This window comes from Nerophis ophidion, linkage group LG10 (genome assembly GCF_033978795.1).
Source record: "Nerophis ophidion isolate RoL-2023_Sa linkage group LG10, RoL_Noph_v1.0, whole genome shotgun sequence".
Lineage (NCBI taxonomy): Eukaryota > Metazoa > Chordata > Actinopteri > Syngnathiformes > Syngnathidae > Nerophis > Nerophis ophidion.
The window spans coordinates 46,057,945-46,082,814 of NC_084620.1; the positions used below are offsets into that span (position 1 = coordinate 46,057,945).

General features: G+C 42.0%; 1 protein-coding gene across 3 annotated transcripts in view; it reads right to left on the minus strand.

Moving 5' to 3' along the window:
- The window catches only part of afap1 (actin filament associated protein 1), a 172,695-nt gene that overhangs the window by 104,080 nt on the left and 43,745 nt on the right, over positions 1 to 24,870 (minus strand). For all 3 annotated transcript variants that reach the window (XM_061913920.1, XM_061913922.1, XM_061913921.1), the window contains exons 2-3: positions 16,295 to 16,423; positions 2,108 to 2,190 (exon numbers count right to left, since the gene is read on the minus strand). In XM_061913920.1, coding sequence (XP_061769904.1) covers positions 2,108 to 2,190; positions 16,295 to 16,423 — 212 coding nt within the window. The remainder of the gene's footprint in view (positions 1 to 2,107; positions 2,191 to 16,294; positions 16,424 to 24,870) is intronic.

Genomic DNA, 24,870 nt, shown 5'->3' on the forward strand with positions numbered 1-24,870 from the left:
ATATATATATATATATATATATATGTGGATATATGTTTGCATATATATATATATATATATGGATATATGTATGCATATATATATATATATATATATATATATATATGGATACATGTATGGATATATATTAGGGATGTAACTGTACACAAAAATGTAGGTTCGGTACGTACTTCGGTTTAGAGGTCACGGTTCAGTTCATTTTCGGTACAGTAAGAAAACAACAAAATATACATTTTTTGGTTATTTATTTACCAAATTTGTCCTTATAACATTAGGAAAACTATAATAATTCTGCCCACGTTAATCAAATTGCCTCAAATTGTTGCTCAGATTAAATAAAATGACAATTTCCTCTACATATAAAAAGTGCAACATTAAACAGTTTCAAGTCAACTTCATCATGTTTAATGTATTACAGCATTTGGGAAGCCTGTAGTTGATTTTTATTATGTAAATGTTATACAGGTATTTTTATTAACATCTGATAGCAAGGACCCTGCCATTCAATGCTTTTCTGTCCGTAAAACACACACACACACACAAACACACACACACACACACACACATGCACACACACAAGTGAAGTGAATTATATTTATATAGCGCTTTTCTATAGTGACTCAAAGCGCTTTACATAGGGAAACCCAATATCTAAGTTACATTTAAACCAGTGTGGGTTGCACTGAGAGCAGGTGGGTAAAGTGTCTTGCCCAAGGACACAACGGCAGGGACTAGGATGGCGTACGCGGGAATCGAACCTGCAACCCTCAAGTTGCTGGCACGGCCGCTCTACCAACCGAGCTATGTCGCCCCACAAACACAAACAGACACACACACACACACGCAGACACACACACACACACGCAGACACACACACACACACACACACACACACACACACACCACATTCATTTATTTATGGCGCCCCGCCACGAAAGAATTACGGCCGCCACAAATAAAAAAAAATTACAAAATTAAAAAAAATAAAATAAAAAATACAAAAATGTTTATTCATTTTTTTTTCGGCTTTTGACTCGCTCGTCCGCTCATGAAAGCAATGGGACTCTGTCTGTGAATGGAGCTTGTAGTTACATATTATATAAATATGTAAATATTATATAAATATGTACATTAAGTGTTGTAATTATATTCCAATTCCGCGTTCTTCTCGGTCATCGCCGCCACCACTGCCTCCCCCCCTAACCCTCCACCCCACGACACCACCACAAATAGATGCCTGACCTGTGGGAAACACTGCACGTACACACACACACACACACACACACACACACACACACACACACGCACACCGCAAAATGAGCTAACGTTACGCTAAAAGCTAATTAGCCTTCACCTCAAGACAGAACTGCGAGCCAGCTGAGCTGCAGTTTAAGTTTCTAGAAGGTCAACATGCTCAAAGTGATGTTAGTAGTAGTGGACTGGGAGGTGTTTATTATCATTTGCGGAGAGTACACTGCCTTATGCTCACCTGCTAAACACCTATCTGTTCGACGCTGAAGCATTTGCTACATGCGCTCTGAATACGCACTGCTGATTGGCTGTTACCGCCATATATGTAACCAATCAGTTGTGTGGGTAGGAAAAGGCTGGGTGCTGAGACAGAGGCCGAAGAAGCAAAGCAGCTTGTTAAAACTTTAGCTTAGAAACTTGTTCGGTACACCCCCGTACCGAACCGAAACCCCTGTACCGAAACGGTTCAATACAAATACACGTACCGTTACACCCCTAATATACATATATATATATATATATATATATATATGTATGCATATATATATATATATATATATATATATGTATGCATATATATGTGGATATATGTATGCATATATATGTGGATATATGTATGTATATATAGTGAAGAAAAGGAAAATGATTTCCGTTTCACAGAGACAGATTGATTTTCCTGTAAAATAAAGAATAAAAAGATGAAAAGTTTAAAAAATGTGACAATTACTGCGAGGGCTAATCCCCGTTAGTTATTTATGCCAACTGCCACCTTGCTTAATAGTACTAATCATAGCTGCAGAAGTCATACCGTCACGTGTCATGAATGAGTGTCATGGTCAAGTAGAAGCTGACTTACCAGCCAGGGTTGAGGGATTTCAGGCAGTGGCATCTGAGGTGGTGCTGGCAGTCCAGTGTGGATGTCTGGCTTACATAACAGCTCTGGGGAAAAAGCATTTTACATTTGAATTCATTCCAATGGTACATTGCTTATACAGTAATTGTACAGTGGATGGACTCGACCTACGATTTTATGGATCCTGCCACTTACCATGCTTTTTGGGTTATAGAGCTCCCCGTTTTATAAGCCACACCCACCTACTTTTTGGACAGATTTTATTTTGTTCACATATTGGCCGCTGGTGTTAGGTCAAAGTTAAAGTTAAAGTACCAATGATTGCCACACACACACACACACCAGGTGTGGCGAAATTATTCTCTATATTTGACCCATCCCCTCGATCACCTCCTGGGAGGTGAGGGGAGCCGTGAGCAGCAGCGGTGGCCACGCCCGGGAATCATTTTTGGTGATTTAACCCCCAAAATCCAACCCTTGATTCTGAGTGCCACACAGTGAGGTAATGGGTCCCATTTTTACAGTGCTTGGGGTTTGAACTCACGACCTACCGATTCCCACTGAAACATGGTGTGTGAGTTCATTCATTTTATTCACAGTCTTTGTCCTCCTCCTCTGCACCGAGCTATCAGGAGTGATAGGAATCTGTGTTGCTTCATCCGTTTTTACAGTATTTTTCGGCGCACTTAAAATCCTTTCATTTTCTCAAAAATGGACAGTGCGTCTTATAACCCGATGCGCCTGAGGTACGGAATAATTCTGGTTGTGCTTACCGACCTCGTAGCAATTTTATGTGGTACATGGTGTAATGATAAGTGTGACCAGTTTATATATGTCACACTTATATAAACTCCCGTCCAGGCCCGGACACGGAGTTTATATATGACGCCAGTGAACAACACCAAAACTTGAAATGTTCCATTGAAAATAAAGAATATTACACACGACATACACAAATCTGTCAAAATGTTTTGGTATGACTATGAAGCCGCACTGCTTGATGGATTGTCCGCCCATTACGGCTACCATAGTCAAAGATACAAGTATTACTATGGTGTGTTTACAAGGACTGCACAATGGCACCCATTAGCAGACGTATTATCTGGCTTTTTGTTTCACAATATTATGCAAAACCAACTCTTCTTACCTTCTGGTACCTGCTGATGTGTATTTGAGATCTGCATTAGTCCTGAAAATTTGCCGATTCCATAGTCGATAAGCTTCTTCTTTTTCTCGATCTTCTTGTTATGGGACATCAACCTCTGCTGTTGCCATTTCTAATATAAAATAGTGTAAAGTTCAAACTTATATCTCGTTATGGAACCACTTAAACATACCGGTTTAGTGAGTTTACATTACTCACCCAAGGAATTTTAGTTATTAGAGATTTCCGGTCTGACGGTTTTTCACGGGACACATTTCTAGTGTTGTAGTTGCACTAGTGAGCCACGGATGAGAAGATGATGCTCCGTTATAGATTGAAGTAAAGTCTGAATGTCATTAAAACAGTTAGCTCCATCTTTTGAGACTTCTTCCACTCCCGTCTTTGCACGCTACACCGCTACAACAAAGATGACCGGGAGAAGACACTGCCGGAAGTGAGCCACGTAAATAAGACCGCCAACAAAACGGCGCATCCAGAAGCGACTGTCAGAAAGCGGCTTGAAGATTATCCGTAAAACATAATCGATGCAACATTTTGACCAAAGAACCATTACATGTTATGTAGACCACAAGGAAGTGTTTTCCATTTAGAAAAAAATTGTAATACGACCCCTTTAATGGGCCTTCTAAAGCGGTGCACCTTTTGTATGAAAATAGACCTGCATAGAACCGCTCATCGGCAGTGCGCCTTAAATTCGGTGTGCCCTACGGTCCAGAAAATACAGTATTTTTTTTACCAGGCGGGCTGGACTTGTGCCTCATTGTACGTGCAGCCGTCTGGACTTTCCAGCATGTTGGTGATGGTAGATTTCTAGGGATGTCCGATAATATCGGATTGCCGTATTATCGGCCAATAAATGCTCTAAAATCGCAAATTATCGGTATCGGTTTTAAAAAGTACACGGACATAGGGAGAAGTACAGAGCGCCAATAAACCTTAAAGGCACTGCCTTTGCGTGCTGGCCCTTTTCACACACAAAAGTTAATGCAATGCACCACGGCCACTGAAGTAATAGACCGTGGCCTCCTGTCACTGTCAAGGTTTCTCATTGTTATCCCATTGGGTTGAGTTTTTCCTTGCCCTGATGTGAGATCTGAGCCAAGGATGTCGCTGTGGCTTGTGCAGCCCTTTGAGACACTCGTGATTTAGGGCTATATAAGTAAACATTGATTGATTGATTGACAATGGCTCAGTCAGAGAGCCATTAGTTGCTATACTATGGCAATATATAATATTAGGAGAAAATTGCTCTGATGTGATGAGAATCCGGTCTGAATATTAAAAGAAAAAGTTGTAATATCGCAAGGGGAAAACATTATAATGATTTCAAAATAAGAGTATAACATCACAGTAAGAAATGTTGAGAATAAAGTTGTAACATAACAATAACACGTTAGAGGGGAACATTATCACAATTTCTGAATGGTTAAAACCAATAAAAATCAGTTCCCAGTTGCTTATTTTATTTTTCGAAGTTTTTGTCAAAATGTTACCCATCACGCAATATCCCGAAAAACGGCTTCAAAGTGCCTGATTTATACCATCGCTATATCCACCCGTCTATTGCCCTGTGACGTCACTGTGTGAAGCCACTAGAAACAAACATGGCGGATAGCACAGAAAGGTATAGCATAGTAGCTCGGATTCAGAGTCGGATTTCAGCGGCGTAAGCGATTCAACAGATTACGCATTTATTGAAACGGATGGTTGGAGTGTGGAGGCAGGTACCGAAAACGAAATTAAAGAAGAAACAGAACCTTTTGAGCCATATCACGAAAGACATCGGCGCGGGTGGAAGCGCGGACGAATTCGGCGATCGCCTTCTAACCAACGATTGGTATGTGTTTGTTTGGCATTAAATGTGGGTGGAGGGAAAGGCTGGATGCAAATATAGCTACAAATGAGGCATAATAATGCAATATGTACATACAGCTAGCCTAAATAGCATGTTAGCATCGATTAGCTTGTAGTCATGCCATGACCAAATATGTCTGATTAGCACACTCCACATAAGTCAATAACATCAACAAAACTCACCTTTGTGATTTCGTTCACTTTATCATTGGAAATGCATCTGCTTTGTCGTAGCATAGCTGTCGTCGGTACAGTGTGCGGAACAAACGAGGGACTTTCGCATCTTTTGACCACTGTTGCAACTTGAATCCGTCTCTGTTCGTGTTGTTACACCCTCCGACAACACACCGACGAGGCATGATGTCTCCAAGGTACCGGAAAACAGTCGTAAAAACGGAAAATAACAGAGCTGATTTGACTTGGTGTGTGTAATGTGTTTGAGAGAATGTCGGGTCGCTTCACCATGTGACGTCACAGGTGAAAGGTCATTGCTCCGACAGGCGAACAATTGAAAGGCATTTAAATTGCCAAATTCACCATTTTAGAGTTCGGAAATCGGTTAAAAAAACATATGGTTTTTTTTCTGCAACATCAAGGTATATATTGACGCTTACATAGGTCTAGTGATAATGTTCCCCTTTAACGTTTCAAGTAGAGATGTCCGATAATATCGGACTGCCGACATTGTCGGCTGATAAAGGCTTTTAAATGAAATATTGGAAATTATTGGTATCGGTTTCAAAAAGTAAAATGTATGACTTTTTAAAACACCGCTGTACGGAGTGGTACACGGACGTAGGGAGAAGTACAGAGCGCCGATAAACCTTAAAGGCACTGCCTTTGCGTGCCGTCCCAATCCCATAATATTTACGGCTTTTCACACAAACAAGTGAATGCAAGGCATACTTGGTCAACAGCCATACATGTCACACTGAGGGTGGCCGTATAAACAACTTTAACACTGTTACATATATGTGAACCCACACCAAACAAGAATGACAAACACATTTCAGGAGAACATCCGGACCGTAACACAACATAAACCAAACAGAACATTTACCCAGAAACCCTTGCAGCACTAACTCTTCCGGGACGCTACAATATACACCCCCCACCCCACCCACTTCAACCTCCTCATGCTCTCTCAGAGAAAGCATGCCCCAAATTCCAAGCTGCTGTTTTGAGGCATGTTAAAAAAATAAAGCACTTTGTGAATTCAATAATAAATATGGCTGTGGCATATTGGCAATATTTTGCCATAACTTGAGTTGATTTATTTTGGAAAACCTTGTTACATTGTTTAATGCATCCAGCGGGGCATCACAACAAAATTAGGCATAATAATGTGTATATTGGTATCGGTAAATAAGAGTTGTACAATATCGGAATATAAGATATCGGCAAAAAAGCCAGTATCGGACATCTCTATAGATTTCCCTTCCACGTGGCGACCGTTTCCTTGAACGATGATTCCAGCCGGACAGCTGCTTCAAGGAGGAGGAGGGTAGCCAGGACGATGGCGGCCATCAACGTCGTGAGCATTCCGTTTAGAGGGTAAGTGTAAACGCGCTCAATGTCTCACTGAATGATTATGTGATTGCGTTTGATTTCGAGCGAAAACATTTTGGTCCACCGCGACCTGTAGTGCAAGTTCATTCATTGGTCTGTAGTGATGAGGCTGAATCTATTGACGGCGTGTGATGCCGATGGACACGAAAAAAATCAAACAATTAGCCGCAGCGTTGTATAAAGTGCATGGTACAAAGTGTGAGGAAGAAGTACTTACTTTGCATTCATAGTGATTCATGGGTCATTTGAAATGGGTTATACTTGTGTAGCGCTTTTCTACCTTTTTTTTAAGGAACTCAAAGCGCTTTGACACTATTTCCACATTCACCCATTCACACACTGATGGCGGGTGCTGCCATGCAAGGCGATAACCACGACCCAACAGGAGCATGGGGAAAGTGTCTTGCTCAAGGACTCAACGAACATGACTAGGATGGTAGAAGGTGGGGATTGAACCAGGAACCCTCAGGTATGTGGCACGGCCACTCTCCCAACTGCACCACGCTGTGACTAGGATGGTAGAAGTTGGAGATTGAACTAGGAACCCAGGAACCCTCCATGCCGTCCCCCCATGTGAAAATAAAGACGTCAATAGTGGGAAAAATTCTAAGACATTTTTTTTTTTTAGTTGCCTCATGTCTTGGGTAAATGTTTTTTCATTATTTAATGCTTCATCTTTGCTTTAGGTTTCACTTTGAACTGAAAGCCGCATTCTGTTTGTTTAAAGTGCAATTAAAAATGTGTTTTGCCTAACAAAATGAATAACAGTGACTACATTATTTTCCAGACCATAGGGCGCACCGGATTATAAGGCGCACTGCAGATAAGCGGGTCTATTCAGGTCTTTTCTCATACAAAAGGCGCAGATTATAAGGCGCATAAAAGCAGTCATATTATGATTTTTTTTCTAAATTTAAAACACTTCCTTGTGGTCTACATGACATGTAATGGTGGTTCTTTGGTCAAAATTGTTATGACATGGTTTGCGAGGTTTGTTCGCCCAGGATGCAAACGGACTATTCTGGACAGGACTTGCAGGTAGGAACATATTTATTAACCAATTAATCCTACACATCACAAAAGACAGGAACCAAACAAAAGGAAAGCGTGCTGTTCGCACGAAAGGCTAGAGTACAAAAAACCTTAACGCAGGAAACATGGACGCTAACACTTAGCATGAACTATGGACATAGAGAACTTATCAAACTGTGGCATGAAACAAACGAGACTTACATAGTCCAGGCATGAGGCAAACACCGAGCATAACTATGGCATTGAACAACTAATGACGCCAGGACGACTGACTGGCAAAGGCAGGCTTAAATGGCCTTCTGATAAGACGCAGGTGCGCGTCCCGAACACCAGAGGCAGGTGAAAATCATCAGTCGCCGTGGTAACTAAAACAAACCCAGGTGTCAAACAGGAACTAAAAGAGTCCAAAACTAACAGAACAGAACAAAAACATGATCTGGATCCCGGATTTTGACAAAAAAGTTGCGTAGATGTTTTACAGACCATCTTCAAAGTTGCTTTCTGACAGTCGCTTCCGGACTCCCCGTTTTGTGGGCGGTCTTATTTACATGGCTCACCTTCGACAGCGTCTTCTCCATGTCATCTTTGGTGTAGCGTGCAAGGACGGGAGTAAAAGAAGTGTCAAAAGATGGAGCTAACTGTTTTAATGACATTCAGACTTTACTTCAATCAATAACGGGGCACCCGGAAACAACAACAATGCCAGTAATGTGTCCCGTAAAAAAATGTCCTACCGGAAGTCTCTAATAACTACATTTCCATGGGTAAACTCACTACACCGGTAGTTTTTCGCGTTTCCATAGCGAGATATAAATTAGAACTTTACACTACTTTATATCAGTAATGGCAACAGCGAAGGATGAATGTCCCATAACAATGAACTTATCGACTGCGGAGTCCCCACGGCGTACGAGCGCAAATTTTCTGTACTTATGCGGATCTCAAATACACATCAGGAGGTACCAGAAGGTAATAAGTGTTGGTTTTGCATAATATTGCGAAACAAAAAGCCAGATAATATGTCTGCTAATGGGTGCCATTTTGCGGTCCTTATACACGCACCATAGTAATACGTAATGCGCCGACAATCCATCAAGCTACTGGACATCTTTATATTGTCAGACGCTTTAATCATTGGTATGTGAGCAGCTACAAAACCATTCTGGGTATTAGTCCATCTTATCCATCTTGTCTTTTAACAAAGAAACAAGGAAGTCCCAGTCTTCGTTAAATGAATGTTCTGCAATTTGTCGTCCCCAAAGTAAGAACTGAACCGGGCGAGAGAGCATTTAGGTTTTCAGCACCGAAGGCTTGGAATGACCTACAATCGAATCTTCAACTTCAAACCCTTGTTACATTAAATGGGTTTAAAGCTTCTGAGAAAGGAGAGCAGTCTACCTTGTCTGTATGCACGTGTGTTATGTGAGCAAGTTTAATTGTTGTAAATTTGATGTTTTACTTGTTTTTTTATGTAACCTTGCTGCTGCCCTCTTGGCCAGTTCTTTCTTGGAAAATAGATCTTTGATCTCATGGGATTTTACCTGGTTAAATAAAGGCTAAATAAAAATAGAAAATAAAAAATAATAGTAATAAAAAATAAATAAATAAATAAATAAAACACTTCAAAGTCACACTACAACATTTTGACAGATTTTTGAGTGCTGTGTGTAAAGTTCTTTATTTTCATTCAACATTTAAAGTTTTGGTATTGTTTACTGGCGTCATATTGCAGTCTACACCTATCTACTGGTCACACTTATCAGTACACCATGTACTAAACAAAATTGCTTTGAGGTCGGTAAGCACAACCAGAATTATTCCGTGCATTAGGCGCACCGGGTTATAAGGCGCACTGCCCATTTTTGAGGAAATGAAAGGATTTTAAGTGTGCCTTATAGTCAGAAAAATACAGTTATAAAGACATGCACCTGGGGATAGGTTGATTGGCAACACTAAATTGGCCCTGGTGTGTGAATGTGAGTGTGAATGTTGTCTGTCTATCTGTGTTGGCCCTGCGATAAGGTGGCGACTTGTCCAGGGTGTACCCCGCCTTCCGCCTGATTGTAGCTGAGATAGGCACCAGTGCCCCCCGCTACTCCAAAGGGAATAAGCAGTCGAGAGTGGATGGATGGATGTTGATTTAAATATTGACAAAACATTAATGGTGATTAGCCCCCAAGCAAAAGTCCACGAGTTTGCACTGGACCACAAAAAAAATTACATCCATTTTAGTTTGTCTCTCTGGTATTTTATTTTGAAAGATTCCTCACTTCAGCCCATGCATCAAACTACGGCTGGGCGATATATCAATATCCTCCATATATCGCGGGCTTGTCTCTGTACGATATAGAAAATGACTATATCGTGATATTCGAGTATACATTCTCACGCAGTTGCTTTTAGCTGCTGGCATTACACTACAGGCTCTTCCCACTCTTTGTTGTCTCTCCTTCTCACAGACAGCAAGCGCACCTTCTTACAAACGTCACATTCGTATACGCCCTGGCGGAGCAGAGAAGTAGCGGCATGGGAAACGTTAGCTGTGATGCTAGCGGAGCCGTGCAAGTGGTAATACGAGAGAAAAATGGTGCGAATCTGGTAACAAAGAAGGAAGAATTAACTCCCAAGAAAACCAGCAGAGGGTCCATCGTCTGGCGGTGGTTTGGCTTCAGGTGGGAATATGTCGAATAAACAACCATAATTTGTCAAGTGTGGAGGGAAAAGCATAAAAAAAGTTGCATTACTGCTATTTTTTAGCATCATTTGAAAAGCTACCTGCTAGAGAATGAAGAGTGGTTACTCCGCATGTCAACATCTCCATTTGGTGCCACACGCCCACACCATCAAAAAGCCCAGGCGAACAATTCCAGATCAACACCGTATAAAAAAATAGTCAACAACAAAAAGAGTTCATGTCCGCAGGAACCTACCACATAGCGAAGGACGAACACTATTTGATTTCCTATTATGCAGCTGATTTTTATTTGACATTTATTGATATATCTTGTGTGACATCATGCACAAAAGTGCAAGTTATTTGTTTTAAACGATTGTAGTGGCGTTCTGTACGAAAAGCGCACTTTAATTTAGTGTTGTTTTGATATGTCATCTTAGTGACATCATGCACGAAAGTGCACTAATAGTTTGTTTTAAAATGTCAATCTTGTACTTTCTGTTTTGGAAATTACATGGATGTTTGTGCCACTGCTTAATAACTGTTTAATAAAGGCAGTTTTGGTCAATTCACTTATTTATGATTTCCCTCTCTGCATGAAAGTTTAACATGAGCATATATTAATGCAGGGCATACATGGATGACATGACAACACTAACCACTACTGCAGCATGCACTAAGCGTCTACTTGGAAAGCTGCAGGAGAACATCGAGTGGGCCCGAATGAAATTCAAGCCTAGCAAATCTCGAAGCATCTCCATAATCAAGGAGGTGCTGAGAGACACAAAGTTCTACATCGACGAAGACCCAATTCCAACGGTGTCTGAACAGCCTGTCAACAGCCTGGGCAGATGGTGCAATGCAAGCCTCAAGTACAAACAACAAGTAGAACAACTAAGGCATAAGATCGCGAAGAGCCTGGATAACTCGATAAGACTCTATTGCCAGGGAAACTGAAGCTTTGGTGCCTCCAATTTAGACTCCTCCCCCGGACAATGTGGCCACTCACTGTGTATGAAGTCCCAGTAACCACTGTGGAGAAGATGGAGCGAACCATCACTTCATATGCAAAAATGTGGCTTGGCATTCCACAATGCCTAAGTAACATCGGCCTCTACGGCAAAGCTACTTACTCAGTGGCCAAGTGGTTAGAATGTCCGTCCTGAGATCGGTAGGTTGTGAGTTCAAACCCCGGCCGAATCATACCAAAGACTATAAAAATGGGACTCATTACCTCCCTCATTACCTCCCTGCTTGGCACTCAGCATCAAGGGTTGGAATTGGGAGTTAAATTACCAAAAATGATTCCCGGGTGCGGCACCGCTGCTGCCTACTGCTCCCCTTACCTCCCAGGGGGTGATCAAGGGTGATTGGTCAAATGCAGAAAATAATTTCGCCACACCAAGAGTGTGTGTGACAATCATTGGTACTTTAACTTTAACAAATGGATCCTGGAGCTACCGCTCCCTGGTCTAACTGAGGAATACAAGTGTTCTAAAGTTAGACTCCAGATGACACTGAAGGACTCCAGAGACAAGACCATCAGCACTGTTGCACCGCCCCTAGTAACTGGGTGGAGGTGGACACCATCCGATACGGTGCAGCAAGCTACAGCAGCCCTGAGGCACAAAGACATCGGAGGAAAGGTCCAACAGGAAGAGGAGGTTTCAGCCTGACTGCAAGAGAACCATCGTGGAAAAATGCTACAACATCAGATCGGAGGTCGCTGGTGTCGGAGGAGGTTTGTCGCCAGGAGGAGGTCTTGAGGAGTGCAAAGGCTGTCTCTCTCGCCAAACAGGGGCAATGGATGCAGTGGGAAGGAGTGGAGAGGAGAAAGATAAGCTGGAAGGAGCTATGGCAGATGGAAGCAAGTAAAATCAGCTTTATCATCAGAGCAACGTATGATGTGCTCCCATCACCAAATAATCTCCATCTATGGCGAGGATCCAATCTGTGCCCTCTGCCCAACCCAAGCAACCCTCAGACACATCATGACAGGATGTAAGATGAGCCTCACGCAGGGGAGATACACCTGGCGGCACAACCAGGTCCTCAAGAGCTTGGCATCAGCTCTGGAGAGCATGCGTGGTGCCGTCAACTCCTTGCCACCAAGAGCATCTAATCCCTTGAAGACAACAATGTTCGTCCGAGAGGGGAGAAAAACACCCAAACACCTACACCTGGCCCGCGACTGGAAGATGCTGGCAAACATCGGCCAACAGCTAGTTTTCGCACCTGAAATTGCCTCTACCAACCTCAGGCCATACTTGGTGCTCTGGTCCCCTTCGGTGAAGACTGCTTAGGTCATAAAGCTCACAGTCCCATGGAAGAACTCTGTGGAGGAGGCCAATGGGCGTAAGAAGCTGCGCTACTCAGAGCTAGCAGAAGAAGCGGGGCAGCGTGGCTGGAACACCAAAGTCTACCCAGTAGAAGTGGGATGCAGGGGATTTGTGGCGTCGTCTACCATCAGACTGCTGAGGGAACTCGGCAGCCACCGTCAGGCTCTGCGGAGGACCATCAGAGCAGTCTCAGAGGCAGCAGAAAGAAGCAGCCAGTAGATTTGGCTTAAGCGGAAGAACCCCGATCGGGTCCCAAAAAACAGCAGTGTAACAGGGTGAATTTTGGGAACAGTTGAGCACGGGACACAGGCTGAGGACTGATCATCCTTCAGCGGCCCACCTTTGTGGAGGGTGTATAGTGTTTGAAGTCCGAAACACCCAATGATGCAAGGGCACACTACTGAAGATGTGTCGCTTGTCCAATTGTCCTGGAATTTAACCCTGACAAAGTCTCATATCCACAACTCACAAGAATACCCCACCCCCCACACCCTTACGTTGTCTGTCTAACACTCTTAACAACAAGGACATCACAAGTGAGTGCTCTCCACATTTGGCACAAGGGACTGTTCAACATCTCGTCCTGTGTTTTTTGATACCAGTATGAACAAGAATGGTTTAACGTAGAAACATAGAATCATCAGACTGCTGTGATTATATGTATCAAGTGTTCATTCAAGGCTAAGGCAAAATAAATAATAAATGATAAATGGGTTGTACTTGTATAGCGCTTTTCTACCTTCAAGGCACTCAAAGCGCTTTGACATTACTTCCACATTTACCAATTCACACACACATTCACACACTGACGGAGGGAGCTGCCATGCAAGGCGCCAACCAGCACCCATCAGGAGCAAGGGTGAAGTGTCTTGCTCAGGACACAACGGACTGCGCCACGCCGTCCCTAAAATCTCGAGATATATATTGTGTATGGCCTAGAAATATCGAGATATTAAAAAAAGGCCACATCGACCAGCCCTACGTCAAACTAACACATTTGATTTGAGTCACTCCCAGCAATCTGGGATGTCATTTTGCTGTCTTACATTCATTGATGCAAAACAGCAAAATTAGCCAAAAACAAACATTCTGAGTGAAACTGAAAGCATTGACTTGTTGTCTTACATACAGTATGTGCCAGAAATATGGAAGATATAGAGTATCATTGGGCATTATTTTCACTGACCCAGCTGGTGAGTCATGAGAAAGTAAAATGAGTTTGAGCTTTACTTTCTGACCACAAAACACCCCCAGACAGGGAAGGAATGGATCTGCCAACCATTTGTAAACAACACGAGAAGATCAGGTGGTCGATGTGGTCTTAAATTTATGTTTGATAGTAGGGCTGAACCATTTGGGAAAATAGATATATTGACATTTAATGTGTGATTATCTTTTTCTCATGTACCCCAATAAGGTCAAGCTGTACAAAAAGGATGGATGGGTGTTTCTACAAAGCAATAAATCCATCCATACTATAATAAACAAAGTCATATTATTCAGACACAAGTTAGCGTTAAATAATGAAAAACAGTTTGCAGAGAAAACAAGTCACCACGACATTAGAAGACAGACGGAATATTGTGAGAAAAAAGTTGAACGTTTCCATAATATTGTGAAAATGAAGTTGTTAGAGTTAAAGTACCAATGATTGTCACACAAACTCTTGGTGTGTCGAAATTATTCTCTGCATTTGACCCATCACCCTTGAATACAAGCGGAAGATGGATGAAAAGCAAACACTGAAAAAAAGTAGTACCACACAGTTGTCGCTTAAAGGCTCTGCCGAGAAATAACCAAAATACTACAAAAAACGCCCCTGGGCGAAAACCCACATTGTGGTCAGGGACAACGCACGCAGTATGGCAAAAGCTACGATTGAGTTTGTTATGGCTAGTCTGCCCTGCATGGCGCACACTTTGCAGCCGGCAGTGAACGGAGATGCCCTGTCTCAACGCAGAATTTCAGAAGCTCTGACTGACTGCTAGGCCACTTCAAGCACTCACCACTAGCTTGCAGCACATTTGTGTTACTCATACAGATACAGTAGAGCAGGGCAGATTGAGCCCAGTTTATAATTTAGTATACCAGACAGTCTTGCACTAAAGGAGGACTATGTCATTGTTTACTTATTACTCTAGTATACTCTGGACTGAAGCTGTGTGCCTTCATTGTTGTTGTAGCTGTTGTTTTGAGGCATGTTAAAAAAAATTAACTTTGTGAAAGTCATAGTACAGTATTTCCCATTGTTGTAGTGGGTATCAGGATTATATCACCGAGAGCATGTTCCAAATTCCAAGCTGCTGTTTTGAGGCATGTTAAAAAAAATAATGCACTTTGTGACTTCAATAATAAATATGGCAGTGCCATGTTGGCACTTTTTTCCATAACTTGAGTAGAAGTTGTTCTCTTATGTTGGAAAACCTTGTTACATTGTTTAATGCAGGGGTGTCAGACACGCGGTTATTTTGCGGCCCCCACCTTAATATGAAAGTTTGATATTAGTGCGGCCCGCGAGTTTTATATGAATGACGCTTGACAGCGTTGTGTGCGGAGCTGAAGGATTCTACCAATCACGGTGTGGTATATGGCTCTCGAGGGCCGAACATTGATAACACTTGCGTGATGCAAGCACAGAAACGTTTTGCCGCTTTTCCACTAGACCCGCATGAGTTCTGCCTCCCTTGCTCGTCCTCCACTCTCTCACGCCCTCCCCCAGTGCCACTGTAAAAAGTCCGGGCCGGGGAGACAAGCGGTCCAGTAGCTTCCGAACCACTCCGCCGAAAAACAGAGCCACAATACAAAACTGTGGTTGGACTGGACCCCAGCGCTGATACACCAACAGAGAGTCGCTGGGCGAATCGGACGTGTAGCACATTAGTCGTGATGTAAGCCCGTTCAAAGGCTAACTGTAAACTCCACGGATAACCGCCCTCCCCCCCTGTCGTTGGCTCCAAACAGAGACGATTTTTGTTATTTGGGTCCAAAATAGCTCTTTCAACATTCTGGGTTGCCTACCCCTGCGTTAGTGGAAAAGCGGCAAATTAGTTAAAGTAACAGAAACGTTGCCATGGACACAAGGGTTTTCTTACGTGCCTGGCTGCAGTCGCACCGCGACACCTGTCCGTCAGTAATAACAATTCCCGATAACCTGGACCAATTCAAACCGTTATTTGTTTTTTTGATTGTTTAATTTGCATTGCCTCACATGACCTGATTCTCATTTTTTTCATTTATATTTTGATTTTATTTTGTGTTGAAAATAAAAATAAAGACTTTTTTTTTTTAATTTTAAGAAATATTTTCTTGCGTGCTATCCTCACCCAGACTCTGCGCCCAGTGGCCCCCAGGTAAATTGAGTTTGAAACCCCTGGTTTAATGCATCCAGCGGGGAATCACAGAAAAATTAGGAATAATAATGTCTTAATTCCACAACTATATACTATATATTTTGGTATCGATTGATATGGGAATCGGTAATTACGCGTTGGACGATATCGGAATATCAGATATCGGCAAAAAAGCCATTATCAGACATCTCTAATGACAATTGTTACCTTTCTCTGAGATGACTCTGTTGAGGATGTTGGAGAGGTGGGTTTTCTTCTCCCGGATACCGGCGCTGAGATATTCCCGATCTAGAAGTTGAAGAAATAGGCGAAGCTCCTGCACCAACTCATCCATTGCTGGAGGGAAAAAAACACAAAGAAGAATAAAGTTGCAACTGTGTGAGAATGACTTCATATTATTTAAAGAATAAAGTTGCAAAGCTGCAAGAATACATGTATGGCATTACTCGGGAAATGTTGTAATATCAGGTCAAAAAAAGTTTTACAGTATTAAAAAAGTTGTGCTACTACATACATAATGTCAAAATATTGTGAGACAACGATGTAAATGTGAATGGTGTACTTTGTTCGATTTTGTCATGTGACTCCCTTTCACCAATGCAATGTAAAGCACTCGAGACGTTGGACTCTGGTTCACCAATCAAACGGAGCCTGGCAGTCACACGACTTCACATAAACGTTTACCGGCAGCACACGTTAAGTATGGCAGCAACAATGGAGGAAGCAATGGTGTGCAACGTGCAGCTGGAAGACACGGAACACACCTTGCCTCGCGTTATATCAAAGTTTATATTAAAGGGGAACATTATCACCAGACCTATGTAAGCGTCAATATATACCTTGATGTTGCAGAAAAAAGACCATATATTTTTATAACCGATTTCTGAATTTTAAATGGGTGAATTTTGGCGAATTAAACGCCTTTCTATTTATCGCTCTCGGAGCGATGACGTCAGAACGTGACGTCACCTTGGCAATAAATCCGCCATTTTCTCAAACACATTACAAACACCGCGTCTCAGCTCTGTTATTTTCCGTTTTTTCGACTATTTTCTGGAACCTTGGAGACATCATGCCTCGTCGGTGTGTTATCGGAGGGTGTAACAACACTAACAGGGAGGGATTCAAGTTGCACCACTGGCCCAAAGATGCGAAAGTGGCAAGAAATTGGACGAAATTTGTTCAAAATACAAGGGTGTGGGGAAAGCCGACGAAATGGTCAGTCGTTTGTTCCGCACACTTTACCGACGAAAGCTATGCTACTACAGAGATGGCAAGATTGTGTGGATATCCTGCGACACTCAAAGCAGATGCATTTCCAACGATAAAGTCAAAGAAATCTGCCGCCAGACCCCCATTGAATGTGCCAGAGTGTCTGCACATTTTACCGGCGGTGCTAAGGCAGACATGGCACAGAGATGTATGGATATCCTGCAGATGCATTTCCAACGATAAAGCCAACTAAATCACAAAGGTGAGTTTTGTTGATGTTGTTGACTTATGTGCTAATCAGACATATTTGCTCGCGGCATGACCGCCAGCTAATCGATGCTAACATGCTATTTAGGCTAGCTGTATGTACATTTGAAACTATATTTTCATCCAGCGTTTCCCTCCACCCACATTTAATGCCACACAAACACTTACCAATTGACGGATTTATGTTGGTCCAGTGTCACAAGATGCGAAAGTCCTGATCGTTTGGTCTGCACATTTTACCGGCGATGCTAAGGCAAACAAGGCCGAATAGCGTCAATAGTTATTCGCTCAATAGCTTCAGTTTCTTCTTCAATTTTTTTTTCGCTATCTGCCTCCATACTCCAACCATCCGTTTCAATACATGCGTAGTCTGTTGAATCGCTTAAGCCGCTGAAATCCCAGTCTGAATCCAAGCTAATGACGCTATATCTTGCTGTGACTTCATCCAGTGATGCCAATACGAATAGCGCAATGAAGTTAAGAAAAGTGGCAATAAATACTGATAAAGTTGAGGAATGCTCATCAAACACTTATTTGGAACATCCAACAGGTGTGCAGGTTAATTGGGAACAGGTGGGTGCCACGATTGGGTATAAAAACAGATTCCCAAAAAATGCTCAGTCTTCCACAAGAAAGGATGGGGCGAGGTACACCCCTATGTCCACAACTGCGTGAGCAAATTGTCAAACAGTTTAAGAACAACGTTTCTCAAAGTGCAATTGCAAGAAATTTAGGGATTTCGACATTTACGGTTCATAATATCATCAAAAGGTTCAGAGAATCTAGAGAAATCACTCCAGGTAAGCGGCATGGCCGGAAACCAACATTGAATGATCATGAATCAAAAACCGACATAAATATCTAAAGGATATCACCACATGGGCTCAGGAACACTTCAGAAAACCATTGTCACTAAATACAGTTCGTCGCTACATCTGTAAGTTTAAGATAAAGATCTACTATGCAAAGCGAAAGCCATTTATCAACAACATCCAGAAACGCCGCGGGCTTCTCTGGGCCCGAGATCATCTAAGATAGACTGATGCAAAGTGGAAAAGTGTTCTGTGGTCTGACGATTCCACATTTCAAATTGTTTTTGGATATATTCGACATTGTGTCATCCAGACCGAAGGGGAAGCGAGCCATCCAGACTGTTATCGATGCAAAGTTCAAAAGCCGGCATCTATGATGGTATGGGGGTGCACTAGTGCCCGAGGCATGGGTAACTTACACATCCGTGAAGGCACCATTAATGCTGAAAGGTACATACAGGTTTTGGAAGAACATATGCTGCCATCTAAGCGCCGTCTTTTTCATGGACGCCCCTGCTTATTTCAGGAAGACAATGCCAAGCCACATTCAGCATGTGTTACAACAGCGTGGCTTTGTAAAAAAAGAGTGCGGGTACTTTGCAGTCCAGACTTGTCTCCCATTGAAAATGTGTGGAGAATTATGAAGCGTAAAATAGGACAGCGGAGACCCCGGACTGTTGAACGACTGAAGCTCTACATAAAACAAGAATTGGAAAGAATTCCACTTTCAAAGCTTCAACAATTAGTTTCCTCAGTTCCCAAACGTTTATTGAGTGTTGTTAAAAGAAAAGGTGATGTAACACAGGGGTGAACATGCCCTTTCCCAACTACTTTGGCACATGTTGCAGCCATGAAATTCTAAGTAAATTATTTGCAAAACAAAAATAAAGTTTGAGTTTGAACATCAAATATCTTGTCTTTGTAGTGCATTCAATTGAATATGGGTTGAAAAGGATTTGAAAATCATTGTTTTCAGTTTATATTTACATCTAACACAATTTCCCAACTCATATGGAAAGGGGGTTTGTATATTTGAGGTTGTTGTTTACGCAACCGTTTATAAATAATATTCATGTTTTTAAGTTATGTACATGTATATCCTGTATCGGGACATCTCCATTAAGAGTTTGAGCAGGAATATGTCGTAAAGGAATTAACTATACACAATAAAACATTAACAAAATGATGTGTTACATGAATGGTTTTTGAAGTAATACCTTTGTGACATTAAAAAAACACAAGAAATGTAAAAAAAAAAAACATGGCGTTTACTTTTTGATATTAATACAAAAGTCAAAGCGGTTTGGCTAATGAATATAAAGTCTAATAAACAAGTGTTGTTCTTCCCCAACAACGCCTCCTTATAGTTTAGTGCAAGAGGGGTGACACCTCTCACATCGAATACACAATCTTCACAGCCAGCGTTCAATTTGATGAGATGACAAAACATTTTAGCTAGTATTGATGCTATTTGAACACTGATAAAGTTTGCAGTCAAATAAACATCGCAGTAAACAAACTAAAGGCTTTATTAACAAATTGTGACCGATGTCCCACTGGGTGTGAGTTTTCCTTGCCCTTATGTGGGCCTACCGAGGATGTCATAGTGGTCCGTGTTGTGGTTTGTGCAACCCTTTGAGACACTAGTGATTTAGGGCTATATAAGTAAACATTGATTGATTGATTGAACTTTCACGACACACCACCAGCTGCATGTTTCCTCACCTCATTAACTCTCAGTCAGAGCAGCTGATGCACGCTCTATTGAGAAAACAAAAGCAAAAACAAATAGTTTCCTCCTTAATTGTATACTTTTAGTGCGGGGACAAGTGCATCTGTCTCCAATATCGTCCGCGCCTGTCTCCATCTAAACACAGCAGTGCGCTCTTAAACGCACGGAGGGAAGCGTGGGGAAAAATGACTTTGTGGTGAAATTATCCTCTGCATTTGACCCATCCCCGTGTTCACCCCCTGGGAGGTGAGGGGAGCAGTGAGCAGCAGCGTGCGCCGCGCTCGGGAATCATTTGGTGATTAAACCCCCGATTCCAACCCTTGATGCTGAGTGCCAAGCAGGGAGGCAATTTTTTGTAATCTTTGGTATGACTCGGCCGGGTTTGAACTCACGACTTCGCAGCCTCAGGGCGGACACTCTAACCACAAAGCCACTGAGCTATTTATCAATAAACCGGGTCAGCATGCAAGAATATGGAGGCGATTCTTCAGTCAGTCATTTCCACAAATAAATCATGGGTATTTTCTGTCAAGAAAAGCAATCTAATGTAAATAATATCTTACTATCATGGTACAATTTGACACAAAATTTATTTTAACGGACACATTTCCTGCAACCTAATAGGATATGTTTTGTGTCCACAGAAAGTTCACCCTAAGAAACAAAAAAAAAGTACACAGATTTAATGGAGAACAGCAGAAGGCGAAAGTCCTCCTCCTTTGATGAGCCACATTGGAAATATGCAAAAATTACAGATTCCCTTGCTGGCCCACTACGGCGGGTGGCACAGACAACAGTCGACAAGCTTGTTCTAAAGTTTGTCTGTGAAGCCAACCCACCATTTTGTGTGGCTGAGCGACCGTTCTTCAAGACAATAATAGAAACATCGCAACCTCATTGTACAGTAATGACAAGAAAACATTAAAGGGGAACATTACCACCAAACCTATGCAAGCGTCAATATATACCTTGATGTTGCAGAAAAAAGACCATGTATTTTTTTAACCGATTTCCGAACTCTAAATGGGTGAATTTTGGCAGATTAAACGCCTTTCTGTTTATCGTTTTTTTAGCGATGACGTCAGAACGTGACGTCACCGAGGTAACACACCCGCCATATTCATTTTCACGTTACAAACACCAGGTCTCAGCTCTGTTATTTTCCGTTTTTTCGACTATTTTTTGGAACTTTGGAGACATTATGCCTCGTCGGTGTGTTGTCGGAGGGTGTAACAACACTAACAGGGAGGGATTCAAGTTGCACCACTGGCAAGAAATCTGCCGCCAGACCCTCATTGAATTTGCCTGAGTGTCTGCACATTTTACGGGCGATGTTAAGAAAGACATGGCACAGAGATGTATGGATAACCTGCAGATGCATTTGCAACGATTAAGTCAACAAAATCACAAAGGTGAGTTTTGTTGATGTTGTTGACTTATGTGCTAATCAGACATATTTGGTCACGGCATGACTGCCAGCTAATCGATGCTAACATGCTACGCTAATCAATGCTAACATGCTATTTACGCTAGCTGTATGTACATTTGAAACTAGATACCCACATTTAATGCGAAACAAACACTTACCAATCGACGGATTTAAGTTGCTCCAGTGTCACAAGATGCAAAAGTCATGATCGTTTGGTCTGCACATTTAACCGGCGATGCTAATAAGTCAGCCATGCGATGGGCCACTTCATTATGTACACCCATGCTATGGCCGAATAGCGTTAATAGCTATTCGCTCAATAGCTTCAATTTCTTCTTCAATTCCATTTTCGCTATCTGCCTCCATACTCCGACCATCTGTTTCAATACATGCGTAATCTGTTGAATCGCTTAAGCCGCTGAAATCCAAGTCTGAAGCCGAGCTAATGTCGCTATATCTTGCTGTGCTAACCGCCATGTTGTTTGTATTGGCAGCCCTATATGACATCACAGGGAAATGGACAGTCGCATCGCAAATAGCGAAAATCAAGAACGTTAAAGCTTTTTTAGGGATATTCCGGGAGGTGTAAAATTTTGAAAAAAACTTCGAAAAATAAAACAAGCCACTGGGAACTGATTTTTATTGTTTTTAACCCTTTTGAAATTGTGATAATGTTCCCCTTTAAGCTCACCGGCGACAAAATGTAAACAAACAAATCTACACCTGACATCCACTGTAATGATAACAATTAAATACTATGATTATGTCGATATTTTTTGGCATATTTTTTTTTCATTCATATTATGTTTATAAACTCAGAAAATATGTCCCTGGATGCATGAGGACTATGAATATGATCAATGTATGATCCTGTAACTACTTGGTATCGGATTGATACCTAAAAGTATGGTATCATCCAAAACTAATGTAAAGCATCTAAACAACAAAAGGACAAGTGATTATATTTTTACAGAAGTGTAGACAGAACATGTTAAAGGGGAACATTATCACAATTTCTGAAGGGTTAAAACTAGTAAAAATCAGTTCTCAGCGGCTTATTTTATTTTTCAAAGTTTTTGTCAAAATTTTACCCATCACGTAATATCCCGAAAAACGGCTTCAAAGTGCCTGATTTTAACCGTCGTTATATCCACCCCTCCATTATCCTGTGACGTCACAGCGTGATCACACAGAAACAAACATGGCGGATAGCACAGAAAGGTGTAGCGATATTAGCTCGGATTCAGACTCGGATTTCAGCGCCGTAAGCGATTCCACAGATTACGCATGTATTGAAACGGATGGTTGGAGTGTGGAGGCAGGTAGCGAAAACAAAATTAAAGAAGAAACTGAAGCTATTGAGCCATATCACGACAGACAGCGGCACGGGAGGAAGCGAGGACGAATTCGGCGATCGCCTTCCAACCAATGATTGGTATGTGTTTGTTTGGCCATAAATGTGGGTGGAGGGAAAGGCTGGATGAAAATATAGCTACAAATGAGGCATAATGATGCAATATGTACATACAGCTAGCCTAAATAGCATGTTAGCATCGATTAGCTTGCAGTCATGCCATGACCAAATATGTCTGACTAGCACACTCCACATAAGTCAATAACATCAACAGAACTCACCTTTGTGCATTCATGCACAACCTTATAAGTTTGGTGGACAAAATGAGACAGAAAAAGAAGTGGCATAAATCATGTTTACCTCGCTCGTCTCCGGGAAGAGACTACCGCCCTGAATAGCTCGCACTCGGGCAGATTCAGTGGTGGTCTATTTTCCAATATTGCAGATTTCGTTGACTTTATCGTTGGAAATGCATCTGCTTTTAGTGTCGCAGGATATCCACACACTCTTGTATGGATATCGGAAAAATAGCTTATTTGACTTGGTGCGAGTAATAAGATTGACAAAATGGCGGATTGCTTCATGTTGTGACGTCACGGGAGAAAGGTCATCGCTCGACAGGCTATCAATTGAAAGGCGTTTAAATCGCCAAATTCACCCTCTTAGAGTTCCGAAATCGGTTAAAAAAACTCTGTGTTTTTTCTGCAACATCAAGGTATATATTGACGCTTACATAGGTCTGGTGATAATCTTCCTCTTTAAAAGAGAACGTAAGCAGATATGAACAGTAAATGAACAAGTAGATTAATAATTCATTTTCCACCATCCATTCATTTTATTCTGCTGATCTGAGGTTGGGTTCGTGGGGGAAGCCCAGACTTTCCACACCCCAGCCACTTTGTCCAGCTCTTCCCGGGAGATCCCAAGGCGTTCCCAGGCCAGGCGGGAGACATAGTCTTCTCAAGGTTGTCCTGGGTCTTCCCCGTGGCCTCCTGTCGGTCGGACGTGCGCTAAACACCTCCCTATGGAGGCGTTCGGGTGGCATCCTGACCAGATGCATGAACAACCTCATCTGGCTCCTCTCCATGTGGAGGAGGAGCGGCTTTACTTTAAGCTCCTCCCAGATGACAGAGCTTCTCACCCTATCTCTAAGAAAGAGCCCCGCCATTCGGCGGAGGAAACTCATTTCGTCCACTTGTACCCCTGCTCTTGTCCTTTCGGTCATAACCCAGAGCTCAAGACCATAGGTGAGGATGGCAACTTGAGAGCTTTGATTTCCGGCTCAGCTCCTTCTCCACCACAACGGATCGATACTGCGTCCACATAACCAACCCGCCTGCCGATCTCACGATCCACTCTTCCCTAACTCGTGAACAAGACTCTGAGGTACTTGAACTCCTCTACCACTAGTTCTTAATTATTTTGACAAAATAATAGAATGATAAATGACACAATATGTTACTGCATATGTCAGCAGACTAATTACATAGGAGCCCTTTTTTGCTTACTTACTACTATTGATTGATTGATACTTTTATTAGTAGATTGCACAGTTCAGTACATATTCCGTACAATTGACCACTAAATGGTAACACCCGAATAAGTTTTTCAACTTGTTTAAGTCGGGGTCCACGTTAATCAATTCATGGTAAAAGACAAGTTGTCTAGTATGTTCACTATTGTATTAAAGGACAAACTTGCAATAATAAACATATGTTTAATGTACCGTAAGACTTTTTGTTAAAATAAAGCCAATAATTAAATTTTTTGTCGTCCCCTTATTTTGAAAAATACCGAATAGCAGTGCATAATTATAGTAAACACCTCCCAGTCAACTACTAGTAACATCACTATCCCGTTGACGTTCTAGAAACATAAGCAGCAGCTCAGCTCGCTCGCAGTCCTTGAGGTGAAGGATAATTAACTTTTAGTGTAACGTTTGCTCTTTTTGCGTTGTGTGTGTGTGTGCAGGGTTTT